The following is a 19,183-nucleotide window of genomic DNA, read 5'->3' as shown; positions in this document are numbered from 1 at the left end:
ATATAAATATATGTGTAAAATATATTCTATTCCCATGTGTTCATGAAAAAACACAACACAATTTCAAAGAGCATGGGGGCTACAATGCTTCTAGCCTGGACCCCAGCAGAGGTGAAGTTAGGAGGCACCACTTCCCATAGCCATGGTGTCCTGCACTCACCACCATACTGTCTCCTACTCACGTCCCAGTGTGACCTTTGGAGGTGATGAACCCCTTGAGGCTGGGCGCCACCCTAGGAAGAAGTTTATCCTGTCCTTGTATACATGGTATGCATGGCCTGTCACGGCTCATGCTGCCTGTCCACAGTAACCTTTCCTACCTGGTATGGATGTGGCCTTGATCTTCCTGGAACTCACACCACTTTACCCACCTGTACAGCTCTGATCACACAGAAATATGATCCACTACTAGGCTAGGCTATGGGTTATTTCAGGGCAGAGGTTTTCACTTATTCCTTGTCTATTGCCTCCATAATTTCTACTATGATGTCCTAAACTAGGATCTAAATAAAGGCTTTGAGTAAAGCTTCTAAACAGTTTCTAATATATCACTAGTTATACATTCAAAAAGGAAGAAACCTTTGCAATAGAATATTAAATAAGCCTATTTTTGCATGTGCTGATATTAGGGTTTGAATTCAGGGCCTAAGCTCTCACTTGATTTTTTTTACTCTAAGCTGGTACTGTACCACTTGAGTCATACCTCCACTTCTGTTTTTTGTTAGCTAATTAGAAATGAGTCTCTCACAGACTTTTATGCCCAGGCTGGCTCTTAAGATGTAGAATATTTTCTTAAACTTCTAATTTGTGAATTTACAAGAACTGCTAGGTATAGAACAAAGTGATCAAAGAAGCTCTAAATGGCAAGCTTCTGCACCTGTCAAGCTTTGTGTGTACTTATACATGTTTGTAACCACCCCCTGGGGCTCTGATTGTGCTCACAGTACTAAGGAGAAAAACACTCTGAAAATAATAAAACTTCAAGCCCACACGCCCATCTGTCACGTTCTCTAAGCTCTTGTTGGTAAGCCAAACACATGATCTGTGTATACATTTCTACCTCTGAGCTTCTGACTCATCTACAGCAATCAGAGATAGGTCTCTACTGGCTGGCTATCCTTTCTGGGGAAGAGCCATACCTTTCTATTTCTTTTGCAAAATAACTTTTGATTGTCTCCTGGTCGTCATATTAGGTTATAGAAAATAGGTACAACTGTTAAATTGCTTCAAAGAAATGTTGACTTTTTCATTGTATTTATTTATTTATTTACTCATTCATTCATTCGTCAGTCCTGGCTTGAATGCAGGGCCTGAGCACTGTCCTTGGGCTTTCTCAAGCCTAGAGCTCTACTACTTGAGCCACAGCACCACTTCTGGCCTTTTCTATGTATGTGATACCGAGGAATTGAACCAGGTCTTCGTGTATGTTAGGCAAGCACTCTACCACTAGGCAAAAGTCCTGTCTTGACTTTTTTTGTCTTGTTTACTAAGCAGTTCTTAGGGCTAAATTCAAGCTGCATGATGTGTCTCTCCCAGGAGAAGTATCTGCTAAAATACCAATTATTGTAGTCTTCTGTGAGTTGCATAAACTCTTCTTTATATACAGGTACTTCAGGGATATCTCAGACATTTGGATTATATATGACATTTAAGCTCTGCTTCTCTGAGAATCTTTTCTCCAGATATTCCCAAGTGTCCTGGCTGTCCTGTTTCTGTCCTGTAGTTCTCAGGTCCAAAAGAATACATATTTCTTTCAGATGTTTTTGTTTCCATGCATGGAGTAAACTATCCTGCTCTCAACCCAACAGTCTTTAAAAAAAATTAAATAAGCAAAAAGGAATTCTTTAATAGAATATTATTTGAGATTTAAGTCACAATGAAAGTAAGCAAGAAGTAGAGAATGCCCATATACTTCTTGTCCTCACACATGTGTGTACACAACATACACACACACCTCCTGCACTACAATGTTGTTTCCTATTCACTTATTTGATAAACCAATAGTAACACATTGGTATTACCCAGAATTCAGTTTCAAGTTCACTTTTGGTGTTGTGTATTCTGTGAGTTTTGACCAATGCGTTATAGCATGTGTTCATGATGGCACTGCCCTAGACCTCTGACAAACATTGGCCTGTTCAGTGATACAGGGCTTTGCCTTTTCCAGAAGGCTGTGTAGTCATCTTTTCACTTTGTAGTATGACTTATTTCAGTTTTGACATTCCCTCTCAGCATGTTTGATTTTGTTTTCAGATAGTTATTTTTGTCTGTAATTACAGTGATTATATGTTGGAGGCTGATCTAATATGACATTAAGGGAAAAAATTTTTTAATGCAAATTGGTTCCTTTAACAGAATAATAAGACTTCTGACCAAAGCTCAAGATAGATGCATCATGACTTACCTGTAGCAGCCTAAAATTACTGCATTTCAGTGTCAACAGATTTTTTTTTTGTCATGGGGCTTGAACTCTCAAGAGACAGCCTGGGAGCTGTCTCTGAGCTCTTCAGCTCAAGGTTACTGCCCTACCCTTGAGCTATAGCCCCACTTGCAATTTTCTAGTGATTAACTGGAGATAAGAGTCGCGTGGCTTTGTATTGCGTGGGCTGGCTTTGTACCAGGATCCTCAGATCTCAGCCTCCTGAGTAGCTAGGATTACAGGCGTGAGACATCCGCACCCAGCTAGGGTCCACAGATCTTAATATTAATCTACTATACCGATCACAAATAGTTTTAGAAAGTGAGTCCCACGCCCCACCAAATACCATGAAGTATTATTTTTAATTAAAATATTATTTTTATTAATAAAAAGACAATTACATTCTAAATGTGCATAACAAACCTGCCAAGGCTGCTTCACTTATGGATTTAATTTGTAGAGAAACTTCTCCTTTCAGTGAAGTCCAGATTTGAAAATTATCACATATTTCATTTTTAATACTGCTTAGTTCTCTTTTGGTAAGAGCAAGTAATGAAAGAGTCTTATCCCAGAAGTATTTATATTCTGACAATTTTTGACTGGAATGAAAAATTAAAAATTTGAAAATAAGCACAAGACATATTTATTCAAAATGGTTTTAGAATAATCACATAATGTACTGTCTAAATGAAGACAGTTTTGAAAAGGAAAGGTGTTCAAGCTATGTTAAGACAACAGGTATAAACCAGCAGTATCTCTTTTGGTTATATAAGCACGCCAACTCAGTTCCATTTTGTTACTATTTTAATTACAAAAAGATAATTACCTTCATTTACATTTATCCTATTAATTTTTAAATTTACCAACAAATACTTATGGAGTAGTTTATGGTATATATGATGTAACACCTGGAGTAACACACTTTTCAAAGTACCCGATCTGAACTTTTGCCTCATCAAATTCCACAGCTCAAAATAAACTCACTTTTTTTTTATCATCTTTCATTACTTCAGATATTCTGGTTATTGTTTCCTTAATCATCAAACAAGATACAGGCATGGGAGGGCATTCTCAGCAAAAAAAGATGCTAACTGCAACCAGAGGAGTATACTTGCTTGATCAGTATATATGTCTCTGTTGAGACAAAGATCTATTGGGTAGAAGCATTCTTCTTGTGCTTCATAATCTCATTAGTATCTGCCACATTGTACATGATCAACAAATAAGTAATCAACAAATATGCTCCACTTCTGAGCTGGAAGAATGGGGAAATGAAAAGAGTTAAGGATAACACACTGGATAGCACTAACATTTAAGGAACAGAAACAAAATGGAGGCTGGGCACCAGTGGCTCCTGCCCGTCATCCTAGCTACTCAGGAGGCGAGATCTGAGGATCACATTTCAAAGCCAGTCTGGGTACCAAAGTCAGTGGGACTCTTATCTCCAATTAACCACCAGAAAACTGGAAGTGGTGCTGTGGCTCAAGTAATAAGAGTGCTAGCCTTGAGCTGAAATACCCAGGGATAGTGCCCAGGCACAGAGTACAAGTCCCATGACAGACATAAAAACAAAACAAAACAAAACAAAAAAAAAAAACTGGGAAGGAACTGGTTCCAGTGAGTTAGAAGAAAAACCAAAGGAATAATATTAGAAAAGGCAGCAGACTTTGAAGAAGAAAGTAGTAGGTAGAGTTCAAGGCCTCAGACAAAGGCTAAGTAGAGTCGGCTGCAGCTGGTATTGTGGAGGGCGTCCTTTGGAGACTTCAGAAAAGCATTAGGTGAGAAAGGGGTCAGCTGGAAAGCAGATGTGAGACAGCATTGGTCTGTGCTACCAACTATCAAGGGAAGCAGATAAAGAGGACCAGGGCATGTACATAGCTGAGGTGACAGTGTGAGTGGACAGAAGCCAGAAGCACAGAAGAGAGGGGATCACAAGAAAGGACGGATATCCACAAAGGCTAAGTCCCATTTTCCAAAAAGAAGGATGCTGTGATTCTGTGTAGCCAGAGGGCTCCCTGAGTGAGCAGACCTCAGGGGATGATTTAATCTGCAAACACAGCTAAATGTGAGGATGAGAAGCCAGAATGTAGAGTAGAAGAGTTTGGGGCATAGCTGCTGACAATGACACTACAGACCTGGGGCCAAGAGAAATGCTTGACAGAAAGGAAATCTCACTGTGGGTTTAGACATCTTTGTAGGGAGAAAGCCAGCCGACAGAAAATTCAAGCTTTATTAGCTAAGAGGAGATCCACATTTTGTGGAGACTCAATCAATGAAATTTTTCAGAGCAACAAAAAAAAAATACAAAAGTGATAACCATAAAATAGGTAAAAAGTGTGCAATTACTTATAAAGGAGAAAAATCATTCCATATAAAAATTGACAAGTTAATAATATTCTCTAAATTCCTAGCCAGAGCAATAAGGCAAGAAGCAAGCATAAAGGGGATCCAAATAGGGAAAGAGGAAGTGAAACTTTCCCTCTTTGCAGATGACATGATTCTGTATTTAAAGAACCCTATAGACTCTACTCCCAAGCTGCTTGAGCTGATTCAAAACTTTGGCAAGGTAGCAGGGTATAAAATTAACCCTCAAAAATCAACTGCCTTCCTCTATGCTAACAATGAGAGGAACGAGGCAACAATCAGGAAAACAACTCCTTCTGCAATAGCCTCAAAGAAAATAGAGTACCTAGGAATTAACTAAGAATGTAAAGGACTTTTTTTTTTTTGCCAGTCCTGGGCTTGAGCTCAGGGCCTGAGCACTGTCCTTGGACTTTCTCAAGGCTGGAGCTCTACCACTTGAGCCTCAGCACCATTTCCGGCTTTTTTCTATGTATGTGGTACTGAGGAATCGAACCCGGGTCTTTGTGCATGTTAGGCAAGCACTCTACCACTAGGCCAAACTCCCAGCCCTAAAGGAACTTTTTGATGAAAACTTTAAAACCCTGAAAAAGGAAATTAAAGCAGAACTGAGGAAATGGAAAAACCTCCCATGCTCCTGGATTGGAAGAATTAATATGGTGAAAATGGCAATCTTGCCAAGGGCTATCTACAAATTCAATGCAATACTCATCAACATCCCAATGTCATTCTTTAAAAAAATAGAAGAGGCAATCCAAAATTTCATATGGAATAATAAAAGACCTCCTATAGCAAAAACAATTCTTAGCAGAAAGAACAAAGCAGGAGGAATTTCAATACCAAACTTTATACTCTATTACAGAGCTAAAGTGACCAAAACAGCTTGGTACTGGCACAAGAACAAGCCTGAAGACCAATGGAATAGACCTGAGGACCCAGATATTAACCCACAGACCAATGGCCACCTAATCTTTGATAAGGGAGCCAAAAAAAAAATAGAATGGAAGAAAGACAGCCTCTTCAACAAGTGGTGCTGGCAGAACTGGTTAAGCACCTATAGAAAACTAAAGCTGCATCCTTCTTTGTCACCCTGCACCAGGATTAACTCCAAATGGATCAAGACTTCGAGGTAAAAGCAGATACCCTGAAAACTTTACAAAAAGGAATAGGATATACACTAGGTCTCCTTGGCATAGGTTGAAACTTTCTTAATAAGGACCAAGAAACACAACAAATCAGAGAAAGTCTGGATAAATGGGACTGCATTAAACTGCATGGCAAAGGACATAGCTAGCAAATTAACTAGAAAGCCTACAGAATGGGAGAAGGCCTTCACTAACCATACAACGGACAAAGGCCTCATATCTAAAATATATCAACAGCTCAAAAAATTGAATCACTCCCAAACTAATCTTCAAAGAAACAACCATCTCATTAAAAGATGGGCCAAAGACTTAAAGAGAGTCTTCTCTGAAGAAGTAAGAATGGCCTATAGACACATGAAGAAATGCTCGACATCTCTGGCCATAAAAGAAATGCAAACAACTCTAAGATTCCACCCCACTCTAGTTAGAATGGCCATGATCAAGAAATCTAATAACAACAGATGCTGGAGGGGATGTAGCCAGGAGGGAACACTACTACACTGTTGGTGGGAGTGCAAACTTGTTTAACCACTATGGAAAGCAGTATGGCAGTTCCTCAAAAGACTAAATATAGAACTCCCCTATGACAAAACAATTCCACTACTTGGCATTTACCCAATCGTCCAGAAACAAGGACATACTAAATCCATTAGCACAATGATGTTCATGGCAGCTCATAGCAAAGATATGGAACCAACCCAATGTCCCTCAGTTGATGAGTGGATCAACAAGATGTGGTATTTATACACAATGGAATTCTATGCTGCTGTTAGAATGACATCACCCCATTTGTAAAGAAATGGAAAGACTTGGAAAAAATCATATTAAGTGAAGTAAGCCAGACTCAAAGGAACATAGGCTCAATGGTTTCCCTCATTTGTTGTATAATCAGTAGAAACCTTGGGCTCTCCTAGCAGAGATTTGTTCTATTGAGAACAAAACCTATAAGGCCATATAGAATGACGCTAAATGAAAGGACCTCCAGGATACAGAAACAAAAGCCATACAAAAGCCATATAATGAGTGATTGTTGTTCTTAATATACTATGTTATCTCTCATCTCTTTTGCTGTCCCTTGGTTATCTCATATTGTTACAGTATTTCACCTGGTTATCTGATATATTGTATATATGAGTATTTGCTTATTTGAAGTCTGATAGGGAAGGGAGGATATAAGATGAGGGGTTGGGGTGGGGTAGGGAAATGGGGACCAAGACATGAGAAAGGTATCAATGTATGTGAAATAATGCACCTTATATCTGTTGAATATAATGTAACCCTTCTATTAATTACAATAAAAATATATGAAAAAATATTCTCTAGAACCCTAAACTATAGGAAAATCATGTGTCCTCTAAGCAGCTCTACAATACTTTTTTTGTGTAAAATTTTTGGCTATCTGCTCCCTAAATCTTCTCCACAAATGAGAAACAGTAGAATTCTGCGGCTTATGTGGGAGACTGATTATACAGCCTCCTAATTTAACATGGCAAGAGACTTTAAAAATAGCTTCAAAAAGTCTTTTGAGCTTAGTAGGTATAAATATTCAGTGTTGTCAGATTTAGAGAAATCCTTATCAATATTTTTATATTATCATTTTTTTTTGCCAGTCCTGGAGCTTGAGCTCAGGGCCTGAGCACTATCTTTGGAGGTTTTTTTGCTCAAGGCTAGCACTCTGCCACTTGAGCCACAGCACTACTTTCTCCTTTTTCTGTGTATGTGGTTCCAGGGAACCAAACCCAGGGCTTCATGCATGCTAAGCAAGCACTCTACCAGTAGGCCAAACTCTGGGCCTATACATCATTTTTTGACATTTCAAGTTTTCTTAGAAAGTGACAATTTTAAATTTAAACATGAAACAAATTGACAAATTTATTTTAAAGGTCATCCTTGAAGAAGTATTTTATTAGTGTCTTTTTCTTTGTAAAACTAGTAGGAAACAGATCTTTCTCCAATGTATTTGAATAATTAACCTGCTTGACTGGATTATCAAATACAAATTAGCCATCAAAAGTAAAAGCTAGATAGGGAACTAGGGCTCAAGTGGTAGGTAGAGTGCTAATTTTGAGCAAAAAAAAAAAAATGCTCAGGGACAGTGCCCAGACCCAGAGCTCAAGACCCAGGTCGAAAAGTAATTTTTTTCATACATATTCAAATGTTTAATCTGTGATTCCTTTGCTTTTTACAGAAGCTATTTTAGATTGCCTTCCAAATGGCAGCTGAGTGACCTATTCCCAAGTCAACTTAGCATTCCTAAGACTTTCCCAAGCCTGTAACTCCCCCACTGACCTCACAAATGGGACAGAGGGAAATGAGACTGAAAAGATGGGTTTTAAACAATTAGAAACAAACCATCTCCTTTCACCAGAGGCCAGCCCAGAACTTTGGAAGGAAGTCTTGAAGAGAGCTTCTGGAACTTGAGTACCATTTCCTTCGTGGTGAATCTATCTGAATTTATCTTTGTAGAATATGGAGTATGGTGAATTTACCTTTGTAGAATATGGAGCATAGAGTATGGAGTATGGTGAATTTACCTTTGTAGAGTATGAGGCAAATCACCAGCTATAGGGATAGTGCCTGGCTGCTATATGACATGCCCCAGACTAACAACCTAGAAGTAGTTGTGAGAGCAGATGACTCTCACATCCGCTCTCACATATGATTATATAAATACAATCATATGAGTAAAGGCAAAAAGACAGAGAACACTAGAAGACTCTACACTATGTAGAAAACCTAAACAACACTCTCAAAAGCTAATAAACAAATTCATCAAAATAGCAGGGTGTAAGAGCCATACACAGAAAGACTTTATTTCTGAATGCTTCCAATAACCAGTTCCCAGTATAAGATTATGAAAACATTGCCATTCATAATACATAAAAAGAATAGATACTTAAAAACAAATTTAATAAAGGAAGTGAAAAAGTCTAAAATATTTTCAAGAAAATTAACCATAGAAAAATATGTCGTGTTCACTGATTAAAAGGTTCCATGCTTATTTAGCATCCTAAATTGATTATAGATTTAATGCCGTACCTATTAAAAGCTCAGCATTGTACCTGGAGGTTTTAACAAGCTGATCCTAAAATCCATATAGAATTTCAAGGGGACCGGGAGTGGGGCCTAGTGGTAAAGTGCTTGCCTAGCATGCATAGAACCCTGGATTCAATTCCTCGGTACCATTTACACAGAAAAAGCTAGAAGTGGTGCTGTGGTTCAAGTGGTAGAGCGCTAGCCTTGAGCACAGAGAGGCTCAGGGACAGTGTCCAGGCATAGAGTTCAAGCCCCAGGACTAGCCAAGGAAAAAGAAAAAAAAAAAAGAAAGAAATTCAAGAGACTTATAGTACCCAAACAATCTTAAAAACAAAGAAGAAAGCTGGAAGACTACATTCTTAGATTTTAAATTTTTCAAAAATCTGTACTGCTCAGGAGAAAAGGTGCCAGGTGACTGAAATAAGAAAGTGCCCAGAGATACTTCCTTTTACTTATGGTGAACTGATTCTGGGTAAAGGTGTAAAAAGACCTTCACTGGGGAATGAAGAGACGTTCTAGCATGTAGAGACGTTGAATATCTTCATAAAATATGATGAATTTAGATTCTTACCACACTCATTCACACACACTAACTCCAATGGATCACAACCAAGCTTTCTGAAGAAACTGTAGGAAAGAAATCATTGTGATTTTGGTTTGGGCCATTCTTAAATATGTCACTGGATTCACAATCCATAAGAGAAAACAGATTAAATACCTTCATCAAACATAGTGGAAGCAGTTTGTTTGCATTCATAAAAAATAGAACTTTGAAATTATTTTAAAAAGAGGGGGGAAGTCAGAGAGTACTAAGGGAGAGGTAGATTGTCTCCATGTATGGAAATGTTACAATGAGCCATACCTATTGTATATACCTGATGTACGCTAATAAGAAAACACCATTGAGAAAATGAAAAGATAAGCCACAGACCGCAAAAAGCTACTGCAGCTGGGCACGGTGGGTCATGCCTGTAGTCCCAGCTACTCAGAAGGCTGAGATATGAGACTCGCCGTGTAAAGCCAGCTGGGGCACTAAAGTCCGTGAGAGATTCTTACCTCCAATTAACCACTAGAAAACTGGAAGTGGCGCTGAGGAATCAAGGATAGGACAGTAACCTTGAGCTGAAGAGCTCAGAGACAACACAGGCCCAGGGGTAGGGTGTTTGCCTTGAGCTGAAGAGCTCAGGGTCAGTGTCCAGGCCCAGAGTTCAAGCCCCACAAATGGCCAAAGAATAAAAAGTAAAAAGCAACTGCAAATCACACTTATATAGAAGGCTTTTACTCAGGACTTTTTTTTTTTTTTAACCAGTGTGCCTTTTCCTATGTTAGTATGGTTGTCCAGCATATATGAGGCCTTGGGCCCATTTCCTGCACAGTTCAAAACAATGACAAAACTAGAATAAAAAACAAAAGCAATTTTAGATAAGCACATGTTTCTCAAAGAACATAAGCTATGGCAACTGACATGGAACAATGTGGACAAGATGGACTGTGCCGGTTTTATAACATCTTACAGCAACTGTAATTATATGAACCACTCCTCATGCTTAACGTTTAGTCAGTTCTCCCATCCACAATGGCATGAATGAGCAAACAGCTGGGACTTCCTCCACAGTGTTGGAGGAACTAAGTATGAAAACAAGCTGGCTTTTGTAACAAAGCCTCTCCCACAGTACTGACATTCATCTGTTCATGAGAGCTGCTGTGGTTTCAGGGTTTGTTTTCAAAATCCATGTATTAGAAACTTAACTGTCAAAGCAAAATAAATAAATAAAATCTGATGGTCGGGGCCGGGAGTTTGGCCTCGTGGTTAAAGTGCTTGCCTAGCATGCATGAAGACCCGGGTTCGATTCCTCGGTACCCCACATACATAGAAAAAAGCCAGAAGTGGTGCCGAGGCTCAAGTGGTAGAGCTCTAGCCTTGAGAAAGTCCAAGGACAGTGCTCAGGCCCTGAGCTCAAGCCCAGGACTGGAAAAAAAAAAATCTGATGGTCCTGGTGGAAACAGGAGAGTTGAGGCCACCACAGAGCTATTGCTCTACAGGTTTCAGGAAAAGGACTCAAGAACAAAAGAGGCCATCTGGCCAAAGGTGGTAGCGGCAGCATGCGTAACTCTACCCATGGGGTGGAGGAAATCAAAAGGCACAAAGTTAGCCTCCCCCCACACCAGTGGTCCTTGTTATGTGGAGGCACAAGTCAGGAGGAAGGTGAGGTGCAAGTGAGAAAGTGCCTTCCTACCAAGCATGGGATCTAAGTTCAAACCTTAGTATCACCAACATAAGGTATACTGTGAACAGACTTCATTAACTCATCCATTCATTCATTTATTGAGTTTCAGATACATGCAAGGCATTTTGAAGTACAGATGTTCAGTAAGTTATTATCAGATAACATTAAAAAAAATTAGCCCAGAGAATGTATTAAAAATGTTTCTGGTAATAACTGGGAAATTAAAAACAAAAACATTAAGACTGAGTAGTCCAGTAATTTAAATGTGTTCCCCTCACCCCCTGAATCACTACTGCTTACTCTATTAGTTTAACATTTCCTTTCTTAAGAGGTAAAAGTTACTCAAATCCAAAGGAACCATACTTCTTCACAAATATACTGAATATAATCAAAATCATTTTAGGGGGTAAAGAAATTACTAGTCTCATGAGAACACTGGATTCTATGAAAGCAGAATTAACACCACTTACATTGGAGATTTTAACATTTAGGGGCCTGTTATTACCATTAGAAAACTTTTCATCACTGCATGATGGCTCTAGAAATCAATACACTGGGAAATAGAAAACCAAAACTATTTCTATTGTTTTAATCATACCAGATATATAGAAATCATATTACTGAAGTATGCAAATGTTTATAGAGCTAGCCACTTACCTTTTAGTCTTTATCATTTTCAATTATTTTAAGGCAATCTTACCTGAATAATTGTGATTGTCTTTGTTTAGTCTTTAATTCACATTCCAAATGACTAAATTCTTTCTGTACTTTCTGAAATTCACTTTGTTGAGTTTTAAACTGCATGCTTACATCTTGAATTCTAAAAACATAAATAACATCTGAATTTAGACATTCTCTGATAGATACTATTTTAAAGTTAAAATCTACTAAAAAACTAAAAGTCTTAAAAAATATGTATGTTTACATATACTATCTGATGGTATTAGAAAAATGTCTGGAGACAAAAACACCAAGTAGCAATTATCCCGGGGGAGGAGAAAGAACTGACAGGAGGAAAGGGCAAAAAATGCTAGAGGAAAGTAGGACTTTTACTTTCTATTCTTTAGTTCAGATTTTTACAATGAACATGCAGACATAAACATTATGTGATTTTTGTTAAAGTAATAGATATACCTGACTTGAAATATCTTTTTTTCCTTTCCTTTGTTTTCCTCTGGTTCATTCACTTCTGTTACACTTTTTGTTTCTGTATCCTTGGTCTTGTATTAAGCTTATCTGATTTGGGGAGGGGAGGAGGAAGCACAGACCAGTGGGACAAAGGGTGAACCCATTCAGTAGGGACACGCACTCATCATTCTGCTGGAAGAGAACTATACAACTTGGGGAGGGCAACTGGGAGGGAAAAGCTGTGAGAGAATGAGGGAGGGGGGTGACACTGTTCAAAAGGTAATGTCTTCATAATCTGACTTATGTGACTGTAACCCCTTTGTATATCACCCTTACAATAAAATTTTTTAATGTAAATATTAGAGAAAAAGTTATAAGAAAAAATAGGGGGCAAAGAGTTTGGCCTAGTGGTAGAGTGCTTGCCTAGCATGCAGGAAGACCCAGGTTCAATTCCTCGGTACCACATACATCGAAAAAGCCGGAAGTACTGCTGAGGTTCAAGTGGTAGAGCTCTAAACTTAAGAAAGTCCATGGACAGTGCTCAGGCCCTGAGCTCAAGACCCAGGACTGGCAAAACAAGAAAAAAAGAAAAAAATAGTAGTTATTCGCCACTGTCCCAATTCTTACTGCCAAAGACAACTGTTTCTCCTAATATTCACCTCAATGTGACTAAGCATTGAGGTTTATACTGCTTTTCCTTAATATCTCACTTTTAATTATTTTTTTAATGAAATACAAATGAGTTAAGATTTGGTTCTGCTACACCTAAGAATGGCGTGAATATGACTATACACATATGTAATGCCACATAAAAACAGATATATTGGATCTGGATGTGGTGGCTTATGCCTGTAATCCTAGCTACTCAGGAGGTTGAGATCATGGTCAAAGCCAGCCTGGGCACTAAAGTCCGTGAGACTCTTATCTCCAACTAACCCCTAGAAAACCAGAAGTGGCACTGTGATTCAAGGGGTAAGGTGGTAGCCTGGAGCTGAAGAGCTCAAGGACAGCACCCAGGCCCAGAGTTCAAGTCCCACGACCGACAAAAGAAAAAAAAACAAAAACGTATTGGTAACCAGCCCAATGCTGAGATGATTGCATTATAATGCATCAGGACCCTTCCAATGCCCTGAGCTGCCATCTTTGTTGTATACTTTATTCCACAAGGTGGGGGTGAAGCTCCAATTATCACACTGTAATTCAGCCTAGTAGCAGGAGAATGAGAGCCTCCTCCATGCCCTCAAGGTTCTACTGAAAATGTGTGCTGAATTTAGGCCACAGGTCACACCTCACTGCATAGAGACAGTCCTCTACTGCACTCGGGTGCCTGGATAACTCTCCTACTAAAATGAGAGGAAAATAGAAGTATGGAAAGCACCAATGAAAATGGGTCATTCTACACATCTCTATCTGCTCTCTGACCCTCTTCCTCCTCTCTTCTTCCCCATATAAACCAATCTTTTTTTCTTTTCCTTTTCTATTTTTCTTTCCTTTTTTTCCCCTCCCCAGTCTTGGGGCTTGAACTCAGGGCCTGGACACTGTCCTTGGGTGTTTTTTTACTCAAGACTAGCATTCTTCCACTTGAGCCACAGCACCACTTCCAGCTTGTTCTGTGTATGTAGTACCGAGGAAGCAAACCCAGGGCTTCATGTATACTAGGCAAGCAATCTACCAGGCCAGATTCCCAGCCAAAAAAATCTTTTTTATTAAGTTATATTTGGCTTTTAATACATTTTCACTAGTGAACCACACAGTATACCATACTATATCAGGACATCAATTATGGTCTTATACAATTTTTTGTCGTCCCTGGGATTTAAAATCATCTTTTTCCTTCTTTCTAGTTATTATTATTGTCTTCTTCTACTCATCTTTTCTCAATAGACAATCTTTACAACACTGCATTCCCTGGAGGCAGCTTTTCTAGATCACTCCATTTCCTGCTCTAGTCTGCCTAGGGTCTGGTCTGATTGGCTAGCATCTGGGATTTCTTCTCATGTCAGGAATTGTCCTCCTCTCTTTTTCATGTCATTTGTATTCTACTAGTTTTCTGAAGTCTTTCTCTCTTTTTTAGTTCCCTCATTTTGTGAGCAAACCCTCCAGAGTGCTCTGTGCATGAGAGACAAATGTGAGGCTGTGTGAAACTGTCTTGGACTATAGCCCAGAAAGCAAAAATGAGCTAATCCACACGGATAGAATAACTGAGCAGATAAATGTACAGGAAAAGAGACTGCTGTTCTTCTCAGAAATTTTAACTAATAAATATCAAAGGGAAAGTGAGAAAGAGAGAATCACCATTAGAAAAGCACAATAAACAACTAGTTCAGGCAAATTCTATTGATAGTTGCTTTAAAAACAGGTGAAATTTTCTGAAGAAGCATAACAACTATATAGTCTCAAGGCATCTACCCCAAGGTATTTATTGTTTATAAAAGGAAACTATAATTATGCTGTGGAAGGACCTGTGAAAGGCCACATGATAAGTGACAGTAACCTAGTAAATGAGCACCTAAGCCAAGCAGTCAGCAAGCACACGGGAAGGAACATTTCATTTCTGTGGGACTCTGCCAGAATGAACAATCTCAATTATGGATATCAGAAGACAAACTCAAGGTAAGACAGTCTATAAAATAACTAACCAGTATTCTTCAAAGCCCTCCAGATCATGAAACGAACAAAAACTGAGAAACGATCACAGATCAAAGAACTAAAGACAACAAAAGAAACTGCATATTGAATTTTGGATGACAGGAAAAGGACAACTGAAAAAAAAATCAAACAGTCTGGAAGTGAATATTGTAACAATGTTGCTCTGGTAGGCTTCATCACTACACCATAGTTATATGATGTGTTAACTGGACAGGTTAGATTTCTGTGAACTCTGGTGCTTTTTTGTTGTTCTTTATTAAGTATAAAATTATTACAAATTTTCCTATTAAAAAGTGACTTGCACATATATGATGAGTAATTTGTACAGATTGAATGTATCTAGTTTAAGTTGTGGTATAAAAGACTGGGTGGGGCCAGGAGTGTAGCCTAGTGGTAGAGTGCCTATTTAGCATGCATGAAGCCCTGGGTTTGATTCCTTGATACTGCATATCACAGAAAAAACTGGAATGGTGCTGTGGTAGAGTACTAGCCTTGAGAAAGCCCAAGGACAGTTTCCCAGGCCCTGAGTTCAAGCCCCAGGAGTGGCCAAAAAAAAAGTGCATATAATTTTACTTAAGGAAGTGGAGGGGGTAGGAAAGTAAAGTGAAGAAGAGGGGAGAATGAAGTCATAAGTTCAATGTATATCCTACAAAATTAAGAAAACTAAAGAAGGGGTAGAGTTGTGGGGGCAGCGGGGGTGAAGGAAGAAAGGGGAGACATTGATCAAAATGCACTATACTCACATACTGACATGCTGAATTGAAACCTCTTTGTACAGCAACTAACAGATAATAAAAATAAAAAATTTAAAAGCATGAGTATATTAAAAATGATAAAGTATACCATAATGGTTTATTTTTGTTGGTTTATTAAAAAAGAAAGATGCATTGTGGCTCCCAGTTCAGAAGTGGCAGTCCTTTGTGGCCAGTAGGACATAGTAGAGCAATGCGGTTTGCCTTATTGCCAGGAACAGTGGGAAGGGGCTCCAGGCAAGCCCCCATAACACACCCCCAGTGACCTAATTTCTCTCACCAGGCTCCACCTCCCAATAATACCATCATATAATGAACTCATCAGGCCTGGCCTCTCCCTGGGTCAAGAGCTCAGGACCCAACTATCTCTGGAGAGTATTGCAGATACCCAGCAGAGATGTGGTTACTAACCCCAGGCATCTCTCTATTTAGTTAGGCTGCAGTGAAGATTAAGCCTACCTCCTGTCAACTTGATACCCAAATTTGTTTCTTTAAACATTCTACCCCAAAAGGCCATATTTATCTTATAATGAGAAATGTATCCAATCCACCTCCAAGAATCCCCAGAATCAACAGTTCCAACACTAAATCTAAAACAAAATCTAAGTTCAGACTCTTTACTGAGATGCAAGGCAATCTCTAAGCTGTGAGCCTCTGTAAAGATAAAAAAGAGGGAAAGAAAAGGTAGGCACTCCTAAGATACAGTGGTGGAATAAACCATTCTCCCACTCTCAGAGGGCGCAGTGGGAGAGCAGCAGGAGCTACGGGATAACAACAGGATTCTGTAGCCCTGTCCAGCCCCAGGACACAGTGAGGGCGCCAGGGCAAGGCCTCACTACTGCAGCCTTACCACTATAAGTTTCTCTCCTTGGCTGGCTCCCCTTATCACCTGAGGCTTTCCTCTCAGACATTCCACATTCCAGACAGGTGTCAATACTACAGCACTGGCTTTTCCTTCACACCCTCAGGCATCACCATCTCAGCCAACTATGAGGATCAGGTCTACAGGTTTTGCCCAGTGCTGGCCTCAAACCACAGTCCTGGCATGCTAGGAAGGACAAAACTATATAAACACAAGAAAATGAAAGCTATAACTTACAATTGTTGCCAATGCTAAAACAGGGCAATCCTAGGTGAAGAACTTCAATTGGAAGGGCTAGTCAAGAGGACTTTAGTGTTTTGGTTTTTTTTTTATAACAACTAGATTATGTAATTATATAAATTATTATATGTAAATTATATAATTAGATTTTGACATAGCTTTTTAAAATTTATTTTATGTAGTTGTACAACGGGCTTTCAGTTCAACCTGTCAGTTTGTGAGGATAAAGCATCTTGAGCAACGTCTCCCCTTCATCATTTTCCCCAAGTCTCCCAATCCCACCATCCCCTCAAGTTACCTGGCTCCTTTGTCACATATTGAACACTGACTATTAAAGTTCAGTGTGTGTGTATGTGTGTGTGTGTGCTAGTCCTGGGCACTCAGAGCCTGGACACGGCCCCTAAACTTCGTTTCAGGATAGAGCTTAAGCCACCAGGCTGGTTTTTTTTTTCCCAGTAGTTTGCTGGAGATGAGAGCTTCACTGCCTTTTCTGCCCTTCTGCTTCAAATTGAAATCCTCAGATTTCAGACTCCTGAGTAGATGGGATTATAGGCATGAGCCATCAGTGCCTAGTGTAAAGTTAAATAAAGGGGAAAAAAAGTATACATGTGGATAAGCAAATCACAGGTTTACTAATGGGAAAATACCTAGAAATATTAGAAAGAAATTTAAGTTTATTTAATATGCTGCAGAATGATAGATTTGGGTGTTATTCTGTAGAACTGTGGATTAAGCCCAGAGCCTAGTTTTGTGCTAGATCCCATTTGAGCTAGGTCCCAGCCCAAGATTGTTTAAAAAGGTGTTTTAAGCATCCTTTAACAAAAGCCTATTTCAAGTATTAAGATTCTCTTAGGAAAGAACTCCCAGCTTGTGTTTTTACAAAACATTTTCCAAGGTCATTTCTTGGCAAACATTCTTTTCTTATTATATTTTTATTGTAATTAATAGAAGGGTTACATTATATTCGCCAGATAGAAGGTGCATTATGTAACAATCATTGCTACCCCTTCTCATGTTTTTGTCCTCATTTCCTTCCCAAGCATTCTTCAAATGAATGTTACACATGAATAATATCTCAACTCCCCTGACTGGGTGCACTGAGAAATTTGGTTCCATTAGTTCACTCTGCTTTGGCTATCCTCATTCACTTACTTCCTGCAAATCAAACCAATATGGTTAAAAATTATACATGGAGACACAAATAAATGTTCACTCTTACTATATATATCAACGTTCTGAAATAATTCACAAGATATTACAATACAGTACGTTCTGTGCAAGTATGCATTTCTCCTTAGCAGTCATAATTTTGCACAGTTTGAACACTGTTGATGTGAGGATGTGATGTTATCTAGTCAGAGAGTGTTCCTGGAGATGGAGACTAACAGCCTGTTCTAGTGGAGAGAGTCCTCACTGGGAGTCAGATGACTGGTATTATAAGCCTCTTGCCAATGCAACTCAGAAAACAAATACAGTTATCACCCTTACCTACTCCCCCAGTTCTTTAAGTCAACCCAACTGGGTGAGAGCCACTGTACTATATAACAAAGATGAGAGAAAGGAGTGAGAGTTGTTTCTTATTCTCCTTTAGACAGCCAATATTCTTCATAATGAAAACATTCTAAAGATCACCTGTGATCTATGCACTTAGGTCTAAAGATTAATTTTTTTAGTTCTTTTCTTCAAATTAGTTTCATAGCAAAATAAGATGACAGGGGGAAATTCAGAGACTGTAAAACAAATGAGGTTGAGGATTCTTGGGGACTATATCCACCCAGGTCTCATAAGCAAAAGCATCTAAATACCAAGGCGAAAATCAGGAGGCAACAAAGAAATCAACCCAAATAAGCCCGTACTTCCATCCTGGAGTGGCTAATTTCAGAAACCGACAAATGCCTGCCTGTTAGGAGAAGTGACTTCTAGAACTGTTCCTCTGGAATGAACCACCAGGCAAATACTTATAGGAAATTAAACTGCTTTTTAAGAAAGTAGGAGTGGAGGGTTGAGAGCCTGGATAATTATAAATAGGTCATTTAGGATTCAAAAAAACAGGAAGAACTCTTCATTTTGTTAGAAGTCAGGAGCATAGAGGCATAAAAACAAACCTTGTTACCTGGTACCAGGAGTAACACAACTTCTACAATGCCAACAGGACAATAACACTGGACCTGTGATGGCATTAGCATGTGAGTATACACAATAGCAACAATACTTAAGACAGAACTATCTGTAAATAGAAATACTGTTGAGGGTTATTCTGCATATTTGAAAAGGTTATTGTGACACTTATATCTTTCTCTTAAATTCTTAGTTCTAAAATACATCTTTGTTAAGGTAGTTTTAGTTTTATACCAATCATTAAC

At 38.9% G+C, this 19,183-nt stretch overlaps 1 protein-coding gene across 5 annotated transcripts in view; it reads right to left on the bottom strand.

Annotated features, from left to right (window-relative positions):
* Lekr1 (leucine, glutamate and lysine rich 1) overlaps positions 1–19,183 on the bottom strand; it is a 111,865-nt gene that overhangs the window by 54,697 nt on the left and 37,985 nt on the right. For all 5 annotated transcript variants that reach the window (XM_090338104.1, XM_090338094.1, XM_090338077.1 and 2 more), the window contains 2 exons: positions 11,890–12,009; positions 2,843–3,018 (listed from right to left, as the gene is read on the bottom strand). In XM_090338104.1, the coding sequence (XP_090194230.1) occupies positions 2,843–3,018; positions 11,890–12,009 (296 nt within the window). The remainder of the gene's footprint in view (positions 1–2,842; positions 3,019–11,889; positions 12,010–19,183) is intronic.

The sequence above is a fragment of the Megascapheus bottae genome, chromosome 1, assembly GCF_031878675.1.
Source record: "Megascapheus bottae isolate mThoBot1 chromosome 1, mThoBot2.hap1, whole genome shotgun sequence".
NCBI lineage: Eukaryota > Metazoa > Chordata > Mammalia > Rodentia > Geomyidae > Megascapheus > Megascapheus bottae.
The sequence above is the reverse complement of the archived record's forward strand: the minus strand, read 5'-3'. Positions and strand labels throughout refer to the sequence as shown.